We start from the raw sequence: 25,092 nt of genomic DNA on the forward strand, positions 1-25,092 counted from the left end.
GCCGCGAGTCAGCAGGGTGCGGCATTGCACCAGCAGCTCTTGTGAGCTGCTGGTGCAATGTTAAATGCAGAGAGCGTATTGCTCTCCGCATTTAGCGAGGTCTTGCGGACCTGATACGCAGTGTCGGATCAGGTCCGCAAGACCTTTGATAAATTGGAGCCATTGAGTGATCCAATGACAAGAGGCATATATGTACAACCACCAATCAGAAGTTAGCTCTCAATAGTATATTGCTGCTCTTTAGCATATCTAGCTATGATTTTCAACAAAGGATTCCTAAATAATGAAGCAAATTAGTTAATAGAAGTAAATTGGAATCATAAAAGATAATATTTTACTTTACAGTCCCTTTAAGTTTTGCGCGTATGCTCAATCCGATTTACTCCTTTTGCATTTAGTGCTTTTGAAAACCTGATATTAAGTGATATTCATATAAATGCACATTAAATGCTATATACCATTAAACTAAAGGAGATGATTTAAAACTTAAAGGGACAGTAAAGTCATAATTAAACATTTATGATTCGGACAGAGCATACAGGTTTAAACAATTTTCCAATGTACTTCTATTATTTAATTTGCTTCCTTCTCTTATTAATCTTTATTGAAGGGTCTATCTAAGTATGCTCCGGAGCAGAAAAGCACATGGGTGCTAGCTGCTGATTGGTGGCTGCATATATATGCTTATTGACATTGGCTCATGCCATGTGTTCAGTTAGCAACCAGTTAGTTGTTGCTCCTTCAACAAATGATACCAAAGGAATGAAGCAAATTTGATAATAGAAGTAAAGTTGTTTAAAATTGTATGTTCTTCCTGAATCATGAAAGAAACATTTTGGGTTTCACGTCCCTTTAATAAATGTTAAACAAAAAGGGATTTGAGAAAAAAATAAATTATGGGGAAGGGTTAAAGACATAAGGTATATGACAGGGGAGAGATTGGGACAGGGCCAAGGATGTATATGTGTATGTGTGCATGTGTATGTGTGCATGTGTATGTCTGCATGTGTATGTGTGCATGTGTATGTCTGTATGTATGTGTGCATGTTTATGTGTGCATGTGTATGTGTGCATGTGTATGTCTGTATGTATGTGTGCATGTGTATGTGTGCATGTGTATGTGTGCATGTGTATGTCTGTATGTATGTGTGCATGTGTATGTGTGCATGTGTATGTGTGCATGTGTATGTCTGTATGTATGTGTTAAGCCTTATATTAGGATTGAAAATGTATAGGAAAGAAGTAGCTAAAATTAAAAACTCTTCTACTTGAGAGGAATTTTCATGCTCCAGCATTATCCGTCATGAAATATATTTTCTGAGATAAATTACTCATTCATGTTATTCGACATAAGTACTGTATTGTGCATTATACTTCTGTGCGCACTATAAATATTAACCAATGAAAAATGCCTGTGGCATGAAAGGTTGTTTGCATTTTTCCTTTCATTTTGCTCTAATCTTGGCCTGTAGTGCCAAAACTCTTGAAACATTTCTCATATAATCAAGATTGCAAATGAATGCTAAACCCATGGTTGATAAAATTACTTGATTGGTTTAGCATATTTTACATGTGCAAAATATCAAAGATCATTTAGATTTTCTTGAATAAATGTTTTATGCTAGTGATTTTATAATAAATTATTTAAGGCATTTGGTTTAATGTGATACACTATAGGCTAAATCTCGTGTAGATGTTTATAACGCAGCTACTACGTACAAATCTAGCAACAACAGATCCTCATGTCAATAACTCAATGAAACTCACACCTCAAAATCCAGACGTTTTATTACAATCATAAATGAACCGTCTGATGTTCGTAATTAAGTTATGTGCTACTTTGATCATATAAAATATGACTTGAGCTGTTAATCATTTTTATTAGCTTTGTGGAATCAATGAACTTTATCACCATGGACTTTGCAGGTCTATCATCTGTAGTCACAGTGTTCCAAGATTGTTACATACTGACAGACATTATGATGGCCTAAGGTGTCGTTAGTATGGCTTAGGTGGTCCTGAAATATGGCGCAGGCAGCGATTATAAGGGTGTATGAGCTATGGACTTCTGGCCCAAGAACACACCTATACGTTATCAGAAGAATGACTTGATATTACATCATTCTAATCACCATATAAAAGATGCAATTGCTCAACAAGGGCCCATATGACCTCAGCAAATTAGAATACTGTATTAAGCAATATCACATAATTCCAGCAGATAATTGAATTCCCATGCATCTTATCACAATACTTGTTCTACATCAAGCATCCTGAGAACATCCCTATCAATAAATAGTGCTTATATTGTTATGTACACAGGAGCCAATCTAAGGCAAATTCATTTTTATTTTTTTTGTGGCTTTTTACATTTTCTTTATTGGTATTATTGAGTACTGTAAAATAATTAATTATTCATTAACCTTCACAGTCTCATCATACCGCAAATACTTGGAGAAGTTGCGTGTTTAGTTGTTTCTACATAGAGATATGTTGCTATTTCATTTAACATAATTATATCCCATGTATATTGGGTATATAGAGGAAACGTTTCAGTCATTGTCATCCATTGTTTAAATACATCATTCCCTTGGCTTATATACATTACACAATTCATGCATTTAATTATATTATACTGCTAGGATATGGGCATATCTGATAAATGGTTATATCTGAGACGTATTGTAACTCATAGTTGATACCTAATAGGATTGTTACCCATTATGTCTCTAGTATGCTTTTAATATTGAAACTGTTAGAATTGTTCAACATGATTTATATATGGACATTTATCTATTTGTTTGTGTATCAGTGCATGTATACTTATTGGAATGATTTGCAATACTCACACTATGACTAATCAGTCCGGCATTTGAGGGGTTAATGGGGAGGTTTATTCCTCATGTTCTATTAGCCAATCACTGAGTAGTACTACCCTTTTTAAACTACCCAGCGATTATTGTAAGGCAGGTTTATGATTACGGCCACAAGCAGAAACTAGTCAAACCCTTTCATTTTTTGTCTTGTATTTCTTATGCTGTTGGGTTTTTTATCCAGTTCCTAATAAATATTTTGAATTTTTAATGCATTGGAGGATTTCTGCACTTTCTTTTGTTGCTCATCTTTAGTTGTTGGAGTCAGACAGAAACCTTTGTCTGTAATAGAACTAGAACAAACTAAAATTTTTAAAAGGACTGCGCCTCATTCTTGGGGTATTGTGCACAGTTTTTTATGTGCTCCCACTAAGCATGTGCAAGAGTTCACTGCTCAAATACATATATGATTCTGTGTTTAACTAATGGCGATCATGTGAGACGGGGACAGTACATTTAAAGGAAACTTTTATATTTGTCAGACAAAAACAGCAACTCATATTAGTGGAGTTGAGTTCCTGTAGTTTTGTGCAATATTATTTTAATAAGTTAAATATCTAACACTTTATACACACACACATACATACATACATATATATATATACATATAGATACAGTGGCAAGAAAAAGTTTATGAATCCTTTAGAAATGACTGCATTTATGTATACATTTGTCTTAAAATAATAACTAATAACACAAAAAATAATTGTATTATTCTTGCACATATTGAATATATCATTCAAATACTCACAGTATAGGTTGGAAAAAGTATGTGAAACCCTAGGCTAATGACATCAACAAAAGCTTATCTCTATAAATGGAGATGATTTAGTACTGTGGCTACTCTTCATAGAAGTGGCCGTCCAGCCAAGATGACTCAAAGGGCATATGCACAATTCTCAATGAGGTAAAAAAAAAACCTAGAGTGACAGCTAAAAACTTGAAGAAATCATTGGAACTGGTTAACATCTCTGATAATGAGAAAGAAAATGAGAAAGAGGTTAGCCCATTATATAATGACTATACAAAGTGTGATTCTGAGGCTTTTTGCCTGCGCACGATAAATAATTTCAAATAAAGATACCAAGAGAATGAAGAAAAATTGATAATAGGATTAAATTAGAAAGTTACTTAAAATTGCATGCTCTATCTGAATCATGGAAGAAGAAAAAAAATTGGGTTTCATATCCCTTTATATAAAAGATGATTAGGAAATATATGGCATTAACCAAAAACCAAAACTTAAAGGGACATTGAACCCAAATTTTTTCTTTTGTGATTCAGATAGAGCATACAATTTTAAGCAACTTTATAATTTACTCCTATTATCAACTTTTCTTCATTGTCTTGGTATCTTTGTTTGAAATGCAAGAATGTAAGTTTAGATGCCGGCCCATTTTTGGTGAACAACCTGGGTTGTTCTTGCTGATTGGTGGATAAATTCATCCACCAATAAAAAAAGTGCTGTCCAGAGTACTGAACCAAAAAAAAAAAAAAAAAAAAAAAAAAAGCTTAGATGCCTTCTTTTTCAAATATAGATAGCAAGAGAATGAAGAAAAATTGATAATAGGAGTAAATTAGAAAGTTGCTTAAAATTGCATGCTGTATCTGAATCACGAAAAAAAAAATTGGGTTCAGTGTCCCTTTAAAAGTACAGTTATTATTTGTGGCAAGTTCATTACAACTCTTTTACTTTCGTTCCTCCCCTTTGAATCTCGTTGTTTAGCCAAGGTTTTTATGTTGTTAATAATTTACTTTATAATCTAAGCCATGAAATAAAATGAAAACCCATGAACGTTTTCCACAAACATCTCAGAAATGTATCTTACAATTTTGGTTGCATTGCTGGAATCAGCAGGTAAGTAAGTTCAGGAAATAATTTATTTACAAATCAGCACCGTTACATCAATTTAAGCAATTCCTATAAAATTATTGATTGGATGAGCAAAATCTCATATGTTTTGCCAAGCTATAGAGCTGCTGCTGTCTACCTGTAATGAAATTTACACTATATTATTTCTATATTCACATCATACAAAAAATAAAATGTTTCAAAATTGCTTTAAAGGTGCATTAGGATACTGAAAACTTGCACATTGTCATTTTTACTCCTTGTATGCCAGAAAGGGTATCACAGAAGTGAAATGTACTTGAGACAAAGGTGTCATTAGAGCCTTTGCAAGAAAGAAAGCTGTTTTCACATAAAATAAAAGTTGAAAGAAAGACCCATTTGGTTTTGAAAGATTTATAAATTTACAATTTTATAGAAAATGTTTCAATATTTATTATATATACTGTACCTATGAACTGTCTTGACTGTTGGAAAGTAAGTAGGTGTGAATTTATGCAGGTTTCTTGTATGTTGATCTATCTTAAAGGGACATTCTGGTCAACATTTAAATGCCCATAGATGAATTACATATTTAAATAGACACATATTTGCAATATACAGGTTTTAGCAAAAATACTTCTTATGAAAATTATCCCTGTTTTAGTGTTGACATTTTTCTCTGCACGTGAATGTTAAGCATAGCTAGATATTCTCAGTGCACAAGCATTTTAAATAATGTAGCTGCTCAGAGCACCAGTGGGGACTTGTATCGTCTCAGCAATTAACAAATTGAGTCAATACCCAATAGTACAAGCACCTTAGGCTTTCTCTGTTTAAAATGCTGGTGCACAGTGCATACTTAAAAACACTTGTGAAGCAGCTATAGCTTTTATTAGAAGCATTTTTGCTATTACATGTATATTACAAAAATTCTTCTATTCAAAACTGAAATGCAACCATGTGGATTCCAATTTTGGCTGAAGTGGCACTTTAAAGAGCGTTGCTTAGTTTTGCTTCCTTATGGGATTCACCCCCACATGAAAGCAAAATATTTTCCCCATTGCATCCAGAGAATTCCATATTTGTGGGTTAAACTATTTTTAATGAGAAATTAAATTTCCCACCTAAACTTTTTTATATGCAATTATCTGTTTTTTTATATTATTTTTTAGTGTAATGAGGTTAGGAGTTTGTTTTGCATTACAGGTATTGTAATAGATAATAGTCAAGACCTGTCTTCTTAACAGCTGTTATAAAATATTACTGTGCTGCATATATGTTCACTAAAGTACAGAACATTTGATTACAAAAATAATAATAATTAACCGTTTTCCAAGTATATAACTTACTATATTGAAAATATGTAACTATACACTTTTAACGCAGGATGCTTTGGGTCTGACAATGTTAACGGACTTCCTTCTTTCACAGTTTGGGTGCGTGGCGCAGAGAGGATCATAGGAGGAGTGGAATGTGTGCCTCACTCCCAGCCATGGCAAGCCGCCCTGTATTTTTTTGATTCATACACCTGTGGAGGTGTGCTAATAAATGAGAACTGGGTACTGTCAGCAGCCCACTGCTGTACAGCGTATGTATATCATTTATTGAAGTTCTAATCTCAATTCTGTTTCATTGTCTTAAATGGAATCTTTACTCATATATTCTCTGTCATCTTTATGAAACAGTAGCATTTAAACAGGTTGACATTGATTTTTAAGGAACAAAAATAAGAAGTATAACCTGTTAATCAGCTAGATTATGAGTTTTGAGCGCTATAGGGTTTTTAACGACCGCCACAAAAGCGGCGTTATTTCAACCCCCTATAGCGCTGATATTACGAGTTTAAAAGAGCAGGCTTGTGCGGGCGATATGGGGGTGTTGAGCTCCGTTCCGCATCGAAAACAAGCACTGCTGTTACGTGCTCGTGCACGATTTCCCCATAGACATCAATTGGGAGAGCCGGCCAAAAAAAAAGTCTAACACCTACGATCGCAGAATGAAAAGCTCTGTAACGCAGCCCCATTGATGTCTATGGGGAAATACATTTAATGTAAAAACCTAACACCCTAACATAAACCCCATGTCTAAACACCCCTAATCTGCTGCCCCGAACATCGCCGCCACCTACATACAGTTATTACCCCTAATCTACTGCCCCTTACATCGCCGCCCCCTACATAATACAATTAACCCTTAATCTGCTGCCCCTAACATCGCTGCCCCTTCATAATACTATTAACTCATAATCTGCTGCCCCTAACATCGCTGCCCCCTACATAATACTATTAACCCCTAAACCTCTGGCCTCCCACATCACTACCACTAAATAAATATATTAACCCCTAAACCTAACCCTAACGTAACCCTAAGCCTAACCCCCCTAACATATTTTAAATACAGCTAAATTAAAGTTACAATTATTAACAAAATAATAACTATTTTAAACTAAATACATACTTACCTGTGAAATAAAACCTAAGCTATCGATAATATAACTGATAGTTATATTGTAGCTAGCTTAGGTTTTATTTTTATTTCACAGGTAAGTTTGAATTTTTTTTTAACTAGGTAGACTAATTAGTAAATAGTTATTAACTATTTATTAACTACCTAGTTAAAATAAATACAAACTTACCTGTGAAATAAAACCTAACCTGCCTTACACTAAAACCTTACATTTAAAAAAACAAAACACTAAAATTACTAATATTAAAATTAATAAACTACAAAAAATAAAAAAATAAAAATTACAAAAAATAAGAAACACATTTTCAAAACTAAAAACTAATTACACCTAATCTAATAGCCCTATCAAAATAAAAAAGTCCCCCCAAATAAAAATAACCCTAGCCTACAATAAACTACCAATGGCCTTTAAAAGGGCCTTTTGTGGGGCATTGCCCCAAAGATATCAGCTCTTTTACCTGTAAAAAAATACAAACACCCCCTCAACAGTAAAACCCACCACTCACCCAACCAACCCCCCCAAATAAAATAACTATCTAAAATAACCTTAGCTAACCATTGCCTTGAAAAGAGCATTAGTATGGGCATTGCCCTTAAAAGGGCATTTAGCTCTTTTGCCATGCCCTGAAAAGGGCAATCAGCTCTTCTTCTTCTATCTTCATTCATGCGGAGCGGGTCCATCCTGAAGACATCCGGCACAGAGCATACTCTTCATACGGTCTCCGCCGTACACTGGAACTTCAATGCAAGTGACGCTATCAAAGATGGCGTCCCTTGCATTCCTATTGGCTGAAAGATTTCTATCAGCCAATAGGAATTAAAGCTGCTAAAATCCTATTGGCTGTTCCAATCAGCCAATAGCATTGAGCTCCCATCCTATTGGCTGTTCCAATCAGTCAATAGAATGAGAGTTCAATCATTTTGGTTGATTGGAACAGCCAATAGGATGAGAGCTCAATCCTATTGGCTGATTGGAACAGCCAATAGGATTTTGGCAGCTTTAAATCCTATTGGCTGATAGAAATCTTTCAGCCAATAGGAATGCAAGGGAAGCCATCTTTGATGGTGTCACTTGCATTGAAGTTCCAGTGTACAGCGGAGACCGTATGAAGAGGATGCTCCGTGCCGGATGTCTTCAGGATGGACCCGCTCCGCGCTGGATGGATGAAGATAGAAGATGCCGTCTGGATGAAGACTTCTTGCCGCCTGGATGAGGACTTTGCCGGCTGGATGAAGATCGAAGAGGCCGTCTGGATGAAGACTTCTCGTGGCCTGGATGAGGACTTCGCCGGCTGGATGGATCCTTCAAGTGGGACTTCAATAACTGTAAGTGGATCGTCGGGGGGTTAGTGTTAGGTTTTTTTTAAGGGTTTTTTGGGTGGGTTTTTATTTTAGCTTAAGGTTTGGGCTTTTCATAAAAGAGCTGATTGTCCTTTTCAGGGCATGGCAAAAGAGCTAAATGCCTTTTTAAGGGCAATGCCCATACAAATGCCATTTTCAGGGCAATGGTTAGCTTAGGTTATTTTAGATAGTTATTTTATTTGGGGGGGTTGGTTGGGTTGGTTGGGTGGGTGGTGGGTTTTACTGTTGGGGGCTGTTTGTATTTTTTTTACAGGTAAAAGAGCTGATATCTTTGGGGCAATGCTCCACAAAAGGCCCTTTTAAGGGCTATTGGTAGTTTATTGTAGGCTAGGGTTTTTTTTTATTTTTGGGGAGTTTTTATTTTTTATTTTGATAGATTAGGTGTAATTCCTTTTTATTTTTGATAATTTGTTTCTTATTTTTCGTAATTTTTTATTTTGTATTTTTTGTAATTTAGTTATATTTTTTTGTAATTAGTTACTTTGTAATTTTTAGAGTAGTGTTAGGATTTTTTTAATGTGTAGTTTATGTTTTTTTAATTGGTAGTTAGTTTAATTGTAGTTTCATAATTATATTAGTTTCATTGTTAGTTTAAAATACATTTTTGTAAATTGACAGGTAAGTTTTAATTTCATTTAAGATAGGGAATTTGTAATTTTAATATAAAGTTAGGTTTAGGGGTTAATAGTTCATTATAGCGGCGGTGTGGGCAGATGGCAGATTAGGGGTTAATAATATTTAAATGGTTTGCAATGTGGGAGGGCGGTGGTTTAGGGCGGGGTTAATAGGTTTATTATAGTGGCGACAATGTCCGGGAGGGCCTCGGTTTAGGGGTTAATAGGTAGTTTATGGGTGTCCTTTGTAACACTTTAGTTATAAGTTTTATGTTACAGCTTTGTAACGTAAAACTCATAACTACTGACTTTCAGATGGCAGTATGAATCTTGTCAGTATAGGGTGCCCCGCTCACTTTTTAGCCTCCCAGGAAAACTTGTAATACCGGCGCTATAGGATTGAATTGAAATTACATTGACATTAATTACATCAATTACACTGATTACATTGAAAAAGTACATTTTTAAAAGTTCGGTACTGACGTTGCGTGGCTGGCTAAAAGGTGTGCGGTACACCTATACCGACAAGACTTGTAATAGCAGCGTTAGGGAAAATAAAGCATTATGGGCCATAACGCTGCTTTTTCACTCATAATGCCAAACTCGTAATCTAGATGATTGTTATTGCTCTTGGTTCCATTCCCTCTCCCACCTGTCCCATTTTAAAGATGCAAGCATTCCAAAATCCAAACTATTCCGAAATCCACACATTTTCTTGTCTCAAACAGTTTGGATAAAGGCTTTTCTACCTGTATTGCATAATTTGAATCAAATCAAATCATTAGAAAAAAAAAATAAGGTGCGCTAAAAAAAGCTGAAAACGTCTCTAAGCAAACAAAGGACCATAAAAGAATGTAAACTAATGTCAGCAAATAAATGTTTATTTTATAAGTGAAATGCCGGTATTGGCATTCAATATAGAATATGCCTATTTAAGGTACAGTACTAAAAGGAACAATTCCTGAAAATAATACAATGTTAAAATAAAGCGAAAATAAAAGAACAGTTTCTGAAAACGATACAATGTCTAAAACCACCAGTAGTTCTAATATTAAAATCAATCTATAAAGTACAATCTCAAAATATCCAAAAGTCTCGTATTTAAAGGAGGAATCAAATTATATTAGAGGTGGAACATTCACTTGCAATCCAGCATGGGATAAATATAGCGATAGCTACCTGAATTCTCCATGATAGTCCCGGATTACCTTACCAATTAGTATATGGTTCCACTTATGCACTGGTAACCTTTGAATATGTAGTGGCTCGTATCCCCAGATATTCTGTACTTTTGCCTTGGAATTCTCTGTGTTTGTGTCCCGGTACACCGCACCACTGTTTTAGTAATGGCTTCACCTCCGCCCTGGGATCCTCCGTGTAAGGATCTCTGTGGTGACGTTACCGCTTCTGTTACTCTAGGGTCTGATGTGTTCCAACACGTGGATATTGTATACTCCAATCAGCTTGAACTGTTGTGTTTAGAATCAGAACCAATCTTTACAGTAACAGTTCTCTATGAATAAGATTCCTTACAGAGCACTCTGTGTTAAAATCTCCTTCTTCCGTCAATATTCGAAACAGAAAAATTTGAATTGATATATTTGTATCTTTTATGTATTAATTCTCTATATTCCCTAATACATAAACTCTGAACAATATTGGTTAAATAGAATGTTACATTTAAAATTTCAAATGTGTATATTCGATCTAATTATGAACATTCGAAAACGAAAGTAACATTCGAAAACCGGAAATAACTTTGAATTTCCGAATATTACTGGATTTTCGTTCTTATCACCATTCTATTGTTCAAAATGAATGTCTACAGGACTATTCGTTCTACCAGGCTAATTACACTTTCAGTACAATGGCCTATCCCTAGTTAAGATTAGAACTGTGCAGAGAAGAAACTTTAGTTTCGGATTACATTTTCGGGCCGAATATTCAAGGAAATTCATTTCATCGAATATTTGTTGCCTACACTATTCGGTTTACATCAAAATTTTGTTAAACATTTATATTAGTTTTAATTAAACAAATGTAAATGTTTCAAAGCTAAAGGTGAAAAAAGAAACGTTGCTACATAGTTACCCGATCCTCTTCTTGCCAGAGCTCTGGCCATGCTATCAGGAAGCTTAGCTGTTTGGGTCCCAGGACCTGCACTAAAGTTAAAGAATCGGGTTACTGTGCTCTCCAGAGAGAGTTAAGCTAAGTATTAAACCTTTAAAATTATTAAAAGGAAACAAATAAAAACTGATGCAGAGCTGCAGAGAGAATGAAGCAAACTTAACAATAGAAGTAAATTGGAAAGTGTAAAATCATATGCTCTGTCTGAATCATGAAAGAAAAAAAATTAGGATTTCATGTCCTTGTAAGCATAAAACACTTCACAAATATAGCCATACACATATACACACATACTATACATACATACATACACATACCCACACATACTATACATACATACATACATACACATACCCACACATACTATACATACATATATGCATACACATATACACAAATACTATACATACATACATACATACACATACCCACACATACTATACATACATATATGCATACACATACCCACACATACTATAACGTAATTTATGCTTAAATGATAAATTCCTTTCACCTGTAGTGCAGTCAGTCCACGGGTCATCCATTACTTATGGGATATTAACTCCTCCCTAACAGGAAGTGCAAGAGGATCACCCAAGCAGAGCTGCTATATAGCTCCTCCCCTCTACGTCATACCCAGTCATTCGACCGAAAACCAAACGAGAAAGGAGAAACTATAGGGTGCAGTGGTGACTGGAGTATAATTTAAAATTTAGACCTGCCATAAAAAACAGGGCGGGCCGTGGACTGACTACACTACAGGAGAAAGGAATTTATCAGGTAAGCATAAATTACGTTTTCTCCTGTTAAGTGTAGTCAGTCCACGGGTCATCCATTACTTACGGGATACCAATACCAAAGCTAAAAGTACACGGATGACGGGAGGGACAGGCAGGCTCTTTACACGGAAGGAACCACTGCCTGAAGAACCTTTCTCCCAAAAACAGCCTCCGAAGAAGCAAAAGTGTCAAATTTGGAAAATTTGGAAAAAGTGTGAAGTGAAGACCAAGTTGCAGCCTTGCAAATCTGTTCAACAGAGGCCTCATTCTTAAAGGCCCAAGTGGAAGCCACAGCTCTAGTAGAATGAGCTGTAATTCTTTCAGGAGGCTGCTGTCCAGCAGTCTCATAGGCTAAACGTATTATGCTACAAAGCCAAAAAGAAAGAGAGGCGGCCGAAGCCTTTTGACCTCTCCTCTGTCCAGAATACACGACAAACAGGGAAGAAGTTTGTCGAAAATCTTTAGTTGCCTGTAAATAAAATTTCAGGGCACGGACAACGTCCAGATTGTGCAGAAGACGTTCCTTCTTTGAAGAAGGGTTAGGACACAATGATGGAACAACAATCTCTTGATTGATATTCCTGTTGGTAACTACCTTAGTTAAGAACCCAGGTTTAGTACGCAGAACTACCTTGTCTGAATGGAAAATCAGATAAGGGGAATCACAATGTAAGGCCGATAACTCAGAGACTCTTCGAGCCGAGGAAATAGCCATTAAAAACAGAACTTTCCAAGATAACAGCTTGATATCAATGGAATGAAGGGGTTCAAACGGAACACCCTGTAAAACGTTAAGAACTAAGTTTAAGCTCCATGGTGGAGCAACAGATTTAAACACAGGCTTAATCCTGGCCAAAGCCTGACAAAAAGCCTGAACGTCTGGAACTTCTGACAGACGTTTGTGAAAAAGGATGGACAAAGCTGAGATCTGTCCCTTTAACGAACTAGCGGATAAACCCTTTTCTAAACCTTCTTGTAGAAAAGATAATATCCTAGGAATCCTAACCTTACTCCATGAGTAACTCTTGGATTCGCACCAATGCAAGTATTTGCGCCATATTTTATAGTAAATTTTCCTGGTGACAGGCTTCCTAGCCTGTATTAAAGTATCAATCACTGATTCCGAGAATCCACGCTTTGATAGAATCAAGCGTTCAATCTCCAAGCAGTCAGCTTCAGAGAAATTAGATTTGGATGTTTGAAAGGACCCTGCACCAGAAGGTCCTGTCTCAGAGGTAGAGACCATGGTGGACAGGACGACATGTCCACTAAGTCTGCATACCAGGTCCTGCGTGGCCACGCAGGCGCTATTAGAATCACTGATGATCTCTCCTGTTTGATCCTGGCAATCAATCGAGGAAGCAACGGGAAAGGTGGAAACACATAAGCCATGTTGAAGGCCCAAGGTGCTGTCAGAGCATCTATCAGAACCGCTCCCGGGTCTCTGGACCTGGATCCGTAGCAAGGAAGTTTGGCGTTCTGGCGAGACGCCATGAGATCCAGATCTGGTTTGCCCCAATGCCGAAGTATTTGGGCAAAAACCTCCGGATGAAGTTCCCACTCCCCCGGATGAAAAGTCTGACGACTTAGAAAATCCGCTTCCCAGTTCTCCACGCCTGGGATGTGGATCGCTGATAGGTGGCAAGAGTGAGACTCTGCCCAGTGAATTATCTTTGAGACTTCCATCATCGCTAGGGAACTCCTTGTCCCTCCCTGATGGTTGATGTAAGCCACAGTCGTGATGTTGTCCGACTGAAACCTGATGAACCTCAGAGTTGCTAACTGAGGCCAAGCCAGAAGAGCATTGAAAACTGCTCTTAATTCCAGAATGTTTATGGGAAGGAGACTCTCCTCCTGAGACCAAGATCCCTGAGTCTTCAGGGAGTTCCAGACAGCGCCCCAACCTATCAGGCTGGCATCTGTTGTTACAATCGTCCAATCTGGCCTGCTGAAGGGCATCCCCTTGGACAGATGTGGCCGAGAAAGCCACCATAGAAGAGAATTTCTTGTCTCCTGATCCAAATTCAGCATAGGGGACAAATCTGAGTAATCCCCATTCCACTGGCTTAGCATGCACAATTGCAGTGGTCTGAGATGCAGGCGAGCAAAGGGTACTATGTCCATTGCCGCTACCATTAAGCCTATTACCTCCATGCATTGAGCCACTGACGGGTGTGGAATGGAATGAAGGACACGGCAAGCATTTAGAAGTTTTGTTAACCTGTCTTCTGTCAGGTAAATTTTCATTTCTACAGAATCTATAAGAGTCCCTAAGAAGGGAACTCTTGTGAGTGGCAATAGAGAACTCTTTCCTTCGTTCACTTTCCATCCATGTGACCTTAGAAATGCCAGTACAAACTCTGTATGAGACTTGGCAGTTTGGAGACTTGACGCTTGTATCAGAATATCGTCTAGGTACGGAGCTACCGATATTCCTCGCGGTCTTAGTACCGCCAGAAGAGAACCCAGAACCTTTGTAAAGATTCTTGGAGCAGTAGCCAACCCGAAGGGAAGAGCTACAAACTGGTAATGCCTGTCTAGGAAGGCAAATCTTAGGTACCGGTAATGATCTTTGTGAATCGGTATGTTCAGGTAGGCATCCTTTAAATCCACTGTGGTCATGTACTGACCCTTTTGGATCATGGGTAAGATTGTCCGAATAGTTTCCATTTTGAACGATGGAACTCTTAGGAATTTGTTTAGGATCTTTAAATCCAAGATTGGTCTGAAGGTTCCTTCCTTCTTGGGAACCACAAACAGATTTGAGTAAAACCCTAGTCCGTGCTCCGACCGCGGAACCGGGTGGATCACTCCCATTAGTAAAAGATCTTGTACACAGCGTAGAAACGCTTCTTTCTTTATCTGGTTTGTTGACAACTTTGAAAGATGAAATCTCCCTTTTGGAGGAGAAGCTTTGAAGTCCAGAAGATATCCCTGAGATATGATCTCTAACGCCCAGGGATCCTGGACATCTCTTGCCCAAGCCTGGGCGAAGAGAGAAAGTCTGCCCCCTACTAGATCCGTTTCCGGATTGGGGGCCCTCACTTCATGCTGTCTTAGGGGCAGCAGCAGGCTTTCTGGCCTGCTTGCCCTTGTTCCAGGTCTGGTTAGGTTTCCAGCCCTGTCTGAATCTAGCAACAGATCCTTCCTGTTTTGGAGCGGAGGAAGTTGATGCTGCTCCTGCCTTGAAGTTACGAAAGGCACGAAAATTAGACTGTCTAGCCCTTGGTTTGGCTCTGTCTTGAGGCAGGGCATGGCCCTTACCTCCAGTAATGTCAGCGATAATTTCTTTCAAACCGGGCCCGAATAATGTCTGCCCTTTGAAAGGTATGTTAAGCAATTTAGATTTAGAAGTCACATCGGCTGACCAGGATTTTAGCCACAGCGCTCTGCGCGCCTGAATGGCGAATCCGGAATTCTTAGCCGCAAGCTTAGTTAGATGTACTACGGCATCAGAAATAAATGAATTAGCTAGCTTAAGGGCTTTAAGCTTGTTTGTAATCTCATCCAATGGAGCTGATTCAAGGGTCTCTTCCAGAGACTCAAACCAGAATGCCGCCGCAGCCGTGACAGGCGCAATGCATGCGAGTGGTTGTAATATAAAACCTTGTTGAGTAAACATTTTCTTAAGGTAACCCTCTAACTTTTTATCCATTGGATCTGAAAAGGCACAGCTATCCTCCACCGGGATAGTGGTACGCTTAGCCAGAGTAGAAACTGCTCCCTCCACCTTAGGGACCGTCTGCCATAAGTCCCGTGTGGTGGCGTCTATTGGAAACATTTTTCAAAATATAGGAGGGGGGGAAAAGGGTACACCGGGCCTATCCCACTCCTTGGTAATAATCTCTGTAAGCCTCTTAGGTATAGGAAAGACGTCAGTACACGCCGGTACCGCATAGTATCTATCCAGCCTACATAATTTCTCTGGGATTGCAACCGTGTTACAATCATTCAGAGCCGCTAATACCTCCCCTAATAGTACACGGAGGTTCTCAAGCTTAAATTTAAAATTTGAAATGTCTGAATCCAGTCTATTTGGATCAGATCCGTCACCTACAGAATGAAGCTCACCGTCTTCATGCTCTGCCACTTGTGACGCAGTATCAGACATGGCTCTAACATTATCAGCGTACTCGGTTCTCACCCCAGAGTGGTCGCGTTTACCTCTAAGTTCTGGCAATTTAGATAAAACTTCAGTCATAACATTAGCCATGTCTTGTAAAGTGATTTGTAATGGCCGCCCTGATGTACTTGGCGCCACAATATCACGCACCTCCCGAGCGGGAGATGCAGGTACTGACACGTGAGAAGAGTTAGTCGGCATAACTTTCCCCTCGATGTCTGGTGAAATTTTCTTGACATGTACAGATTGGCTTTTATTTAAAGTAGCATCAATGCAATTAGTACACAAATTTCTATTGGGCTCCACATTGGTCTTAGAACATATTGCACAAAGAGATTCCTCTGTGTCAGACATGTTTAAACAAACTAGCAATTAGACTAGCAAGCTTGGAAAATACTTTTCAAACAATTTTCAAGTAATATAAAAAACGTTACTGTGCCTTTAAGAAGCACACAAAAACTGTCACAGTTGAAATAACAATTAACCGGATTAGTTATAGAAACCAATTTTTTACAGTAAATGCATTGATTTAGCAAAGGAATGCACCCACTAGCAAATGGATGATTAACCCCTTAATACCGGAAAAACGTATAACAATAAAATATAAACGTTTTTATCACAGTCAAAACACAGTCTCACAGGTCTGCTGTGAGTGATTACCTCCCTCAAAACTAGTTTTGGAGACCCCTGAGCTCTGTAGAGACGTCCTGGATCATGCAGAGAGAATAAGGAAGACTTGTGACTGAATTTCTACTGCGTAGAAAAGCGCCAAAATAGGCCCCTCCCACTCATAGTACAACAGTGGGGAAGCTCAATAAACTGATTTTATTTAAAACAAACGACAGCCAAGTGGAAATTAATGCCCATAAAATTTTTCACCAAGTACCTCAAAGTTAAAACGATTAACATGCCAGTAAACGTTTTAAAAATAAATACATGAAGTTATAAAAAAGCCTGTTGCTAGTTGCTTTTACTGCAGAAGGCTATAAATTATATGTATACAGTATTTTCTTAGTGAAGTGCCATTCCCCAGAAATACTTCAGTGCCAACATACATACATAACAGCCTGATACCAGTTGCTACTACTGCATTTAAGGCTGTACTTACATTTTAACGGTATTAGCAGTATTTTCTCAGTCAATTCCATTCCTTAGAAAATAATATACTGCAACATACCTCTTTGCAGGTGAACCCTGCCCGCTGTCCCCTGTTCTGAAGTTACATACATACATACATACACATATACACACATACAATACATACATACACATATACACACATACTATTCATACATACATATATACACATATACTATACATACATACACACATACACATACACACATACTATACATACATACATACATACATACACATATACACAAATACTATACATACATACATACACATATGCACACATACTATACATACATACATACATACATACACATATACACACATACTATACATACATACATGCACACACATATACACACATACTATACATACATACATGCACACACAGATACACACATAGATGCATGCACATATACACACATATTATACATAAATACATGCATACATACACACATAATATACATACATACATGCATACACATATACACACATACTATACATACATACACATACTATACATACATACATGCATACACATACACATACATACTATACATACATACACATACTATACATACACAGACTATACATACATACACATACATACTATACATACATACACATACTATACATACACAGACTATACATACATACATGCATACACATACACATACATACTATACATACATACACATACATACTATACATACATACACATACATACTATACATACATACACATACTATACATACACAGACTATACATACATACATGCATACACATACATACACACACACATACTATACATACATACATGCACCTTATACCCCATCCAAGTCCTGTCTCTTGTCACATTCCATATCTCTTTAATTCTGCCACATTTGTCATTTATTCCCTTTGCTTTTTCATGTGTTTTGCTATGCCAACTGGAAAAGTTATTCAGGCCTCACAAAGTGCTACATTTTACAGTACTATTTTGGATAAGGCTCAAGCACCAATCAGCATATATAACCTAGGTTCTTTGCTGCTCCTGAGCTTACTTAGATAAACATTTCAGCAAAGAATAACAAGAGAAGGAAGCAGATTAAATAATAGAAGTAAATTGGAAGTTTGTTTAAAATGGTATACTGTGTCTAAATCATGAATGCCTAATTATGACTTTACTGTCCCTTTAATGCCTGTGTTATTCACTAAAAGTATAAATATTTTTGACCTTGTTATGATGCTTTGGTTGAACTATTTAACCATTTACCTGTAATACCAGATTGCGTTATTCTTTGCGCTATTGATTGAGCTTCCTTTATAGCCTAGACGTATATTTTCAACTGTTTGCAACCTTCTTAACCGTTCTTGCTAGATCAGTATAGGAGCAAACATATATATGTGCCACCTAAAGGCAATCTTCCCAACCCATGACAATCCCGCAGGATCGAGGACGGATAGGAGGTGAACTCACTGTCTTGGCTGCAGCATGTTTGGCCAGTGCATATGTCCTGGAGATAAGAAAACATAAAACTCAAAATTGAATTCTTAATTAAAGATAAAAGTACAGTAAAGTCAGAAATAAACTTTCATGGTTTAGACAGAGCAAGTGATTTTAAGTAAATTTTCAATCAGATTCTATTATTAAATTTGATTTGTTCATTGATATCCTTTGTTAAAGAGTAAAAGTAGAATGTTTGTTCAAATGATATACCTTGTTTGCAAACACTGCTCTCAAAGGGCAAGATTACAAGTCGCACAACAAATCATGGCTTTTTCGCATTTGGGGTTGCGCAGCCATTATAAGTCGAGCAATAACGTATTTTGCATGTGCATTAAGCCACATAATGCAAACTCGAAATCGCGTGCATGTTCACGTATTCCCCATAGAAGTCAATGGAGAAGACAAATACAAAAAAACAACAACACAAAAACCCTAATCTGTTGCGCAAAGCCCATGACATACTCTCTTCGAAAAGTGTACATGAAAATGCAAATATTTCATATTGTGAAAATGTTTTCGCAACAGAATATATTCCATTTAATTCTAAATAAATATTTTTCTATATATGTGATGAGTTTTGGACAGTCAATCTATTTATTGCGAGATATGTATATGATTATATATATATATATGTCTATATATCTTGAGATCTTTATGCAAAAATCTCTTTGAAAATCCCTCTGAGATATTATTTAATGTGCATAAGATTGTAATGTGAAATCTTTTCATTATCTCCATAGTTAAACATACTGGCCCAATTTATCAAAGTCTGGCGGACCTGATCCGACAGTAAGGATCAGGTCCGCCAGACCTCGCTGAATACGGCGAGCAATACGCTCGCCGTATTAAGCATTGCACCAGTAGTTCACAAGAGCTGCTGGTGCAACGTCGCCCCCTGCATTCTCGCGGCCAATAGGCCACCAGCAGGGGTGTCAATCAACTCGATCAGGTTGATTTCCGGCGATGTCTGTCCGCCTGCTAAGAGCAGGCAGACAGGTTATGGAGCAGTGGTCTTTGTGACCGCTGCTTCATAACTGCTGTTTCTGGCGAGCCTGCAGGCTCGCCAGAAACACGGGGCATCAAGCTCCATACGGAGATTGATAGATAGGCGCCACTGTATCTCTATACATATAAATCCATGTTTCTCTATGTATGTGTATGTATGTCAATGTAATATCCCTGTGTCGGATTTTTTTTTCTTTCTAACACCCAAGATCTCTTAACTTTTAACCCTTATAAATTTTGTGTGCAATATTTTTTTTTACATTTTGTAATAGACAGTCTTAATATGAGTGTAACTGTACTTTGTAATGTATTTTTTAAGTAGTTTGTGAAACTTTTTTGTTGCGTGAAAAGGATGGTTGTGTAAAATACGAATGCGCGCGCAATCATGATTTTTCAAGACTTGTAATACCTGCACAATGGAAATTGATTGCAAAAAGACCACATATGCCTAAAAAAGTGCTAAAGACACAAGGACTCTCCTATGAGCCTGTCTAGGTTTACTCTTCATCAAAGGAGAAGAGAACAAAGAAAATTGATAATATAAGTATATCGAAAGTTGCTTTAAATGTCCTCTCTCTCCACCATAAAAGTGAAATTGTAAACTTACTGCCCCTTAAAAGAAAAAAAAAAAAGAAATGTTCATGATTTATTTTGTTTATTATTCATATATATATATTTTTGTAATGTAACTTTTATTTTTTTTCCAAGAGGCTTTTGGATATCTTACAGGATCCAGAGCCCTGACCCTACAACTCTCTACACAGTAAATATTTGATTATTTTTAAATAAAACAGGCCTTTCAAGTTTTCTATTACTGGGCTGTAAAACAACACAAACATGTGACAGATGCTTTAAAAGTGAGTTTTGCATGTAGATATTTTACAATGCAGTATACTGATATATACTACAAATGTATAACAATAAATTGTATGTCCCCTTAAATATAGATTTACTAGTTGCTTTGTTTTAAATTTAGAAACATTCAGATTCGCATGGGAATGCATAATCGTGTGGAACCTGATGAAGCGGTGCAGTTTAATTTTGCAGAGAAAGCATTCATTCACCCTTCTTACAATGCAGCAACATACGAAAGTGACATTATGCTTATCCGGCTTTGGAGTCCATTCAACATGACTGAGTATGTACAGACAGCTGGCCTGCCTGATAACCCTGTGGCTGAAGGGACAGGCTGCACTATTTCTGGATGGGGATCTACTACAAGCCCGGCTGGTAGGATTACATGTTGCATGCAAGATAAGAAAACATTGGCATAAAGACTTTATAATCAGTGTTAGTATGAAATATGATTAAAGGGACAATGTACTCAGGCAAGTAGCTTTAAAAAGTTAATTGTATTCAAAGCAGCTGCAGCAATGCCATTTAAAATAGTCTGGTCTCTCTCTCTCCCACACCATATTGGGAGGTTGATTTCTTACTATGCTCCTCATTTACATAACTCCTTTATACCCAATACTGCAGTATATGTTCAGTATTGATGACAGTTTCAACAAGCAAATGTATAGAAACAGGATTTCAGGGTAGATAAGAACCAAAACGCCCATCAAGTCTACCCATATAACATGTTACTGTTTACTTAGTATAGCCTTATGCATGTCCAAGACATTTTATTCTACAGTCCTTGAGGCCCATTTATCAAGCTCCGAGTGGAGCTGGAAGGGCCGTGTTTCTGGCGAGTGTTCAGACTCGCCAGAAACACAAGTTATGAAGCAGCGGTCTAAAGACCGCTGCTTAATAACCCTGTCCGCCTGCTCTGATGAGGCGGACAGACATCGCCGGAAATCAACCCGATCGAGTACGATCAGGTTGATTGACACCCCCTGCTGGCCGTGAGTCTGCAGGGGGCGGCGTTGCACCAGCAGTGTATTGCTCTCCGCATTCAGCGATGTCTGTCAGACCTGATCCGCAGTGTCGGATCAGGTCCGACATTCATATGATAAATAGGCCCCCTTGTATTTACCACCTCTATTGGAACTTTACTTCATGAATCCACCACCCTTTAGCAGCTATTTTAAATTAAATTTAAATCAGCTATTTGAAAACAGTTTAAAGGGACATGAAATACATTTTTTTCATTCTTGGTTCAGATAGAACATAAAATTTTAAACAACATTCAAGTTTACTTCTATTATCTAATGCGCTTTGTTCTCTTGGTATTCTTTGTTAAAAAAGCAGCAATGCACTACTGGGAGCTAGTTACCACACTGGGCGAGCCAATAAGATGAGGCATATTTGTGCAACCACCAATAAGCAGCTCCTGAGCCTACATAGTTATCCTTTTCAACAGGGGATACCAAGACAACTAAACAAGTTAGATAATAGAAGTAAATTGGAAAGTTTTTTTAAAATCACATTCTCTTTCTGAATCATTAAAGAAAAAAAAATTAAATTCATGTCCCTTTAATACTCGCTAGCAGATAAATGGATAATTGGGAAGATGTTAAAAGGGAGGGCATTTTTCCTTACTGTGTAAGTGACAAGCATTAAAAAATAATATTAATTTAAAAGGACATTAAAGAGACAGTAAATCCCTTGTAATTACAAGACATTTCTGTTGTGTTGCTATAAAAATGACATAAATGTCCGGCCGCAGCTCGTCTCTTCTTAAATCAACAATGACGAATCTGGCTTCCTATATTCACTGCGTGGCCTCAGGCAATGTTTGCTCTGGGGGGAAAGCTGTGATTGGAGGAAGCCGGATTCGTCATTGCTGATGTAAGAAGAGACGACCTGCATGCGGGGGAATCGCTGCTCCGACTTGTAAGAAGAAAAGGTAAGTATTTTAACAAAACCGCTGAAATGTAAACTTTCATGAATGTTCATCAGAGCTCTGATGAACCGCTTGTGAAGCGGGAAACGCGTCAGCGGGTTTGTTTTGCTGTGCCTGTTATGTTATACACGCTTTGAGATGTATTAAATACTATTTTACTTGCAAATCTCTCACAGTCCTTCTTTACACCTTTGCTCCTTTGCTGCGGAATCTGTTTCCTATTTTTAATATAAGACAACTGATTTCATTAACACTTTTAGCATTTAAAATGTTTTTTTTTGTGCAACAGTTACTAATGGTTATTTGTAACTTACCATTTTTGGGGATTTGGAAGGGACCCCATAAACAAACTGTTGGTTAGTCCAAAAGAGAGTGTGCAGGTATTATCTGTTTGCTTATCTTTTTATTGATGGGAAGCATTGCACTCACGAGAGCACTCTTCCATATGATCAAATGTGAGCCTCGTTCTCATGCCATCAAAGACAGATTGACTGTCATGATAAAATCATATTGTCTTCATTTTATATATATGTGGGTGTATTATTGCTTTCCTCCACTTGGGATGTGCATCATTTTGTTATTCGGCATTCCTTAGCGAAACGAATGCCGAAAATGGCTGGGTATGCAGATTTCAGCTAATTTAGGTAGATTTATTATAGTAAATGTGCAACTCACAAATATCTGTGCAAATACATCTGGTTCCAAAATTAGCTAAATGCCACTGACCACGTAGATTTTGAAAGAATGTTGAATACAAATTATGCACATCCCTACTATTTAATTCCCTTAAATGTATTCTTTATTTCCTTTTTTTACCTTACACATTTTTTGTTGGTTTTGTAACTCATACGTTAAAATGTGTATCCAGTGCTCAGTGCTATTAAAGGGACAGTAAACAACAACATTTTTATTGTTTAAAAAGATAGATAATCCCTTTATTTACCATTTACCAGTTTTGCATAACCAACACTGTTATATTAATATCCTTTTTACATCTGTGATTACCTTGTATCTAAACTTCTGCAGACTGCCCCCTTATTTCAGTTCTTTTGACAGACATACATTTCAGGCAATTAGTGCTGACTCTTAAATAACTCCAAGGGGCATATCTATCAAGCTCTGGATAGAGCTTGAGGCCCTGTGTTTCTGGCGAGCCTGCAGAAACAGCAGTTATGAAGCAGCGGTCTAAAGACCACTGCTCCATAACCTGTCCGCCTGCTCTGAGCAGGCGGATAGACATCGCCACGATTCAACCCGATCGAGTACGATCGGGTTGATTGACACCTCCCTGTTGGCGGCCTGTTCTGCAGGGGGCGGCATTGCACCAGCAGATCTTGTGAGCTGCTGGTGCAATGCTGAATACGGAGAGCATATTGCTCTCCGTATTCAGCGAGGTCTGGCGGACGTGATCAGCACTGTCGGATCAGGTCCGCCAGACTTTGATAAATAGAGGCCCAAGTGTGTGAGCACAATGTTATCTATATGGTACACATGAACTTCCGTCCTCTAGCTGTGAAAAACTGTCAAATGCATTCAGATAAGAGGCGGCCTTCAAGGGCTTAGAAATTAGCATATGAGCCTAACCTAAGTTTAGCTATCAACTAAGAATACCAAGAGAACAAAGCAAATTTAATGATAAAAGTAAATTGGAAAGTTGTTTAAAATGACACACCCTATCTGAATCATGAAAGTTTAATTTGGACTTTATTGTCCCTTTAAGCTACGCTAGTGCTATTCAAGTTATGCAGGCAGTAGAAAAATGTCTAGCAACATGAAACAAAACCTTCGCTCAATGTCATAAAGGTTTGTGGCACACTAGAGATTATCACACAGCATAAACTTACTTGAAGCCTCTTTTCACAGATCAGAAACACTTAATGTACTCCATTGGTTTGCCTCACTCACCACTGTAGCGCTTCAAAGTCTCAATAGAAAGCACTACTTTAGTGGATTGATACAAAAATTTGTGTCTAGAACTCTACTTAATTAAACAGCAATACAAAAGTTCATCCTTACACTGCTTGTGATCAGTGGCGTCACCAGGGGAAGTGCTGGGGGGGGGGCACTATAGCTGGCCCCCTATGTGACATCCCAACTGTGGCTTCCCACCCCCACTCTGCCCAGGCACTAGAGCAGCTCCAGCCAGTCCCTGCCCAAGGCACTCCCAATCTGCCCATGACACACTTGACACCGGTCATGACATGCCCAATCTCGGCCTCACATCAATGCCCTGTTCCCAAATTACTGGTGAGCCTTTTAGAAGTGCCCCTCCAAGAAGAAACTTCTGGGGATGCAACTTCTTGTGATGAAAGTCAAAATTCTCTTTTATTGTAGGGCACTTCTCTATGAGTGGTCATTATCTGCACATTGTATATACTGAGGATAATGAGAACGTGTTGTCATGTGGGGGGGGGGGGGGGCTCTCTTGGAGCTTATTGTGCCCCTCTTGCAGTCTACTTAATCTCTGGGGATCTAGGACTCAGCATTGTCACCACACCCTG

The 25,092-nt window shown here is 37.9% G+C and overlaps 1 protein-coding gene across 1 annotated transcript in view; it reads left to right on the forward strand.

The window, feature by feature from the left end:
- The first annotated feature begins 4,650 nt into the window (after positions 1–4,650).
- LOC128638170 (trypsin) overlaps positions 4,651–25,092 on the forward strand; it is a 33,045-nt gene continuing 12,603 nt past the window's right edge. Inside the window, exons 1-3 of the mRNA XM_053690033.1 lie at positions 4,651–4,731; positions 6,136–6,292; positions 20,780–21,033. Of these exons, the coding sequence (XP_053546008.1) occupies positions 4,692–4,731; positions 6,136–6,292; positions 20,780–21,033 (451 nt within the window). The 5' untranslated portion in view covers positions 4,651–4,691. The remainder of the gene's footprint in view (positions 4,732–6,135; positions 6,293–20,779; positions 21,034–25,092) is intronic.

Source organism: Bombina bombina, chromosome 8, assembly GCF_027579735.1.
Source record: "Bombina bombina isolate aBomBom1 chromosome 8, aBomBom1.pri, whole genome shotgun sequence".
Lineage (NCBI taxonomy): Eukaryota > Metazoa > Chordata > Amphibia > Anura > Bombinatoridae > Bombina > Bombina bombina.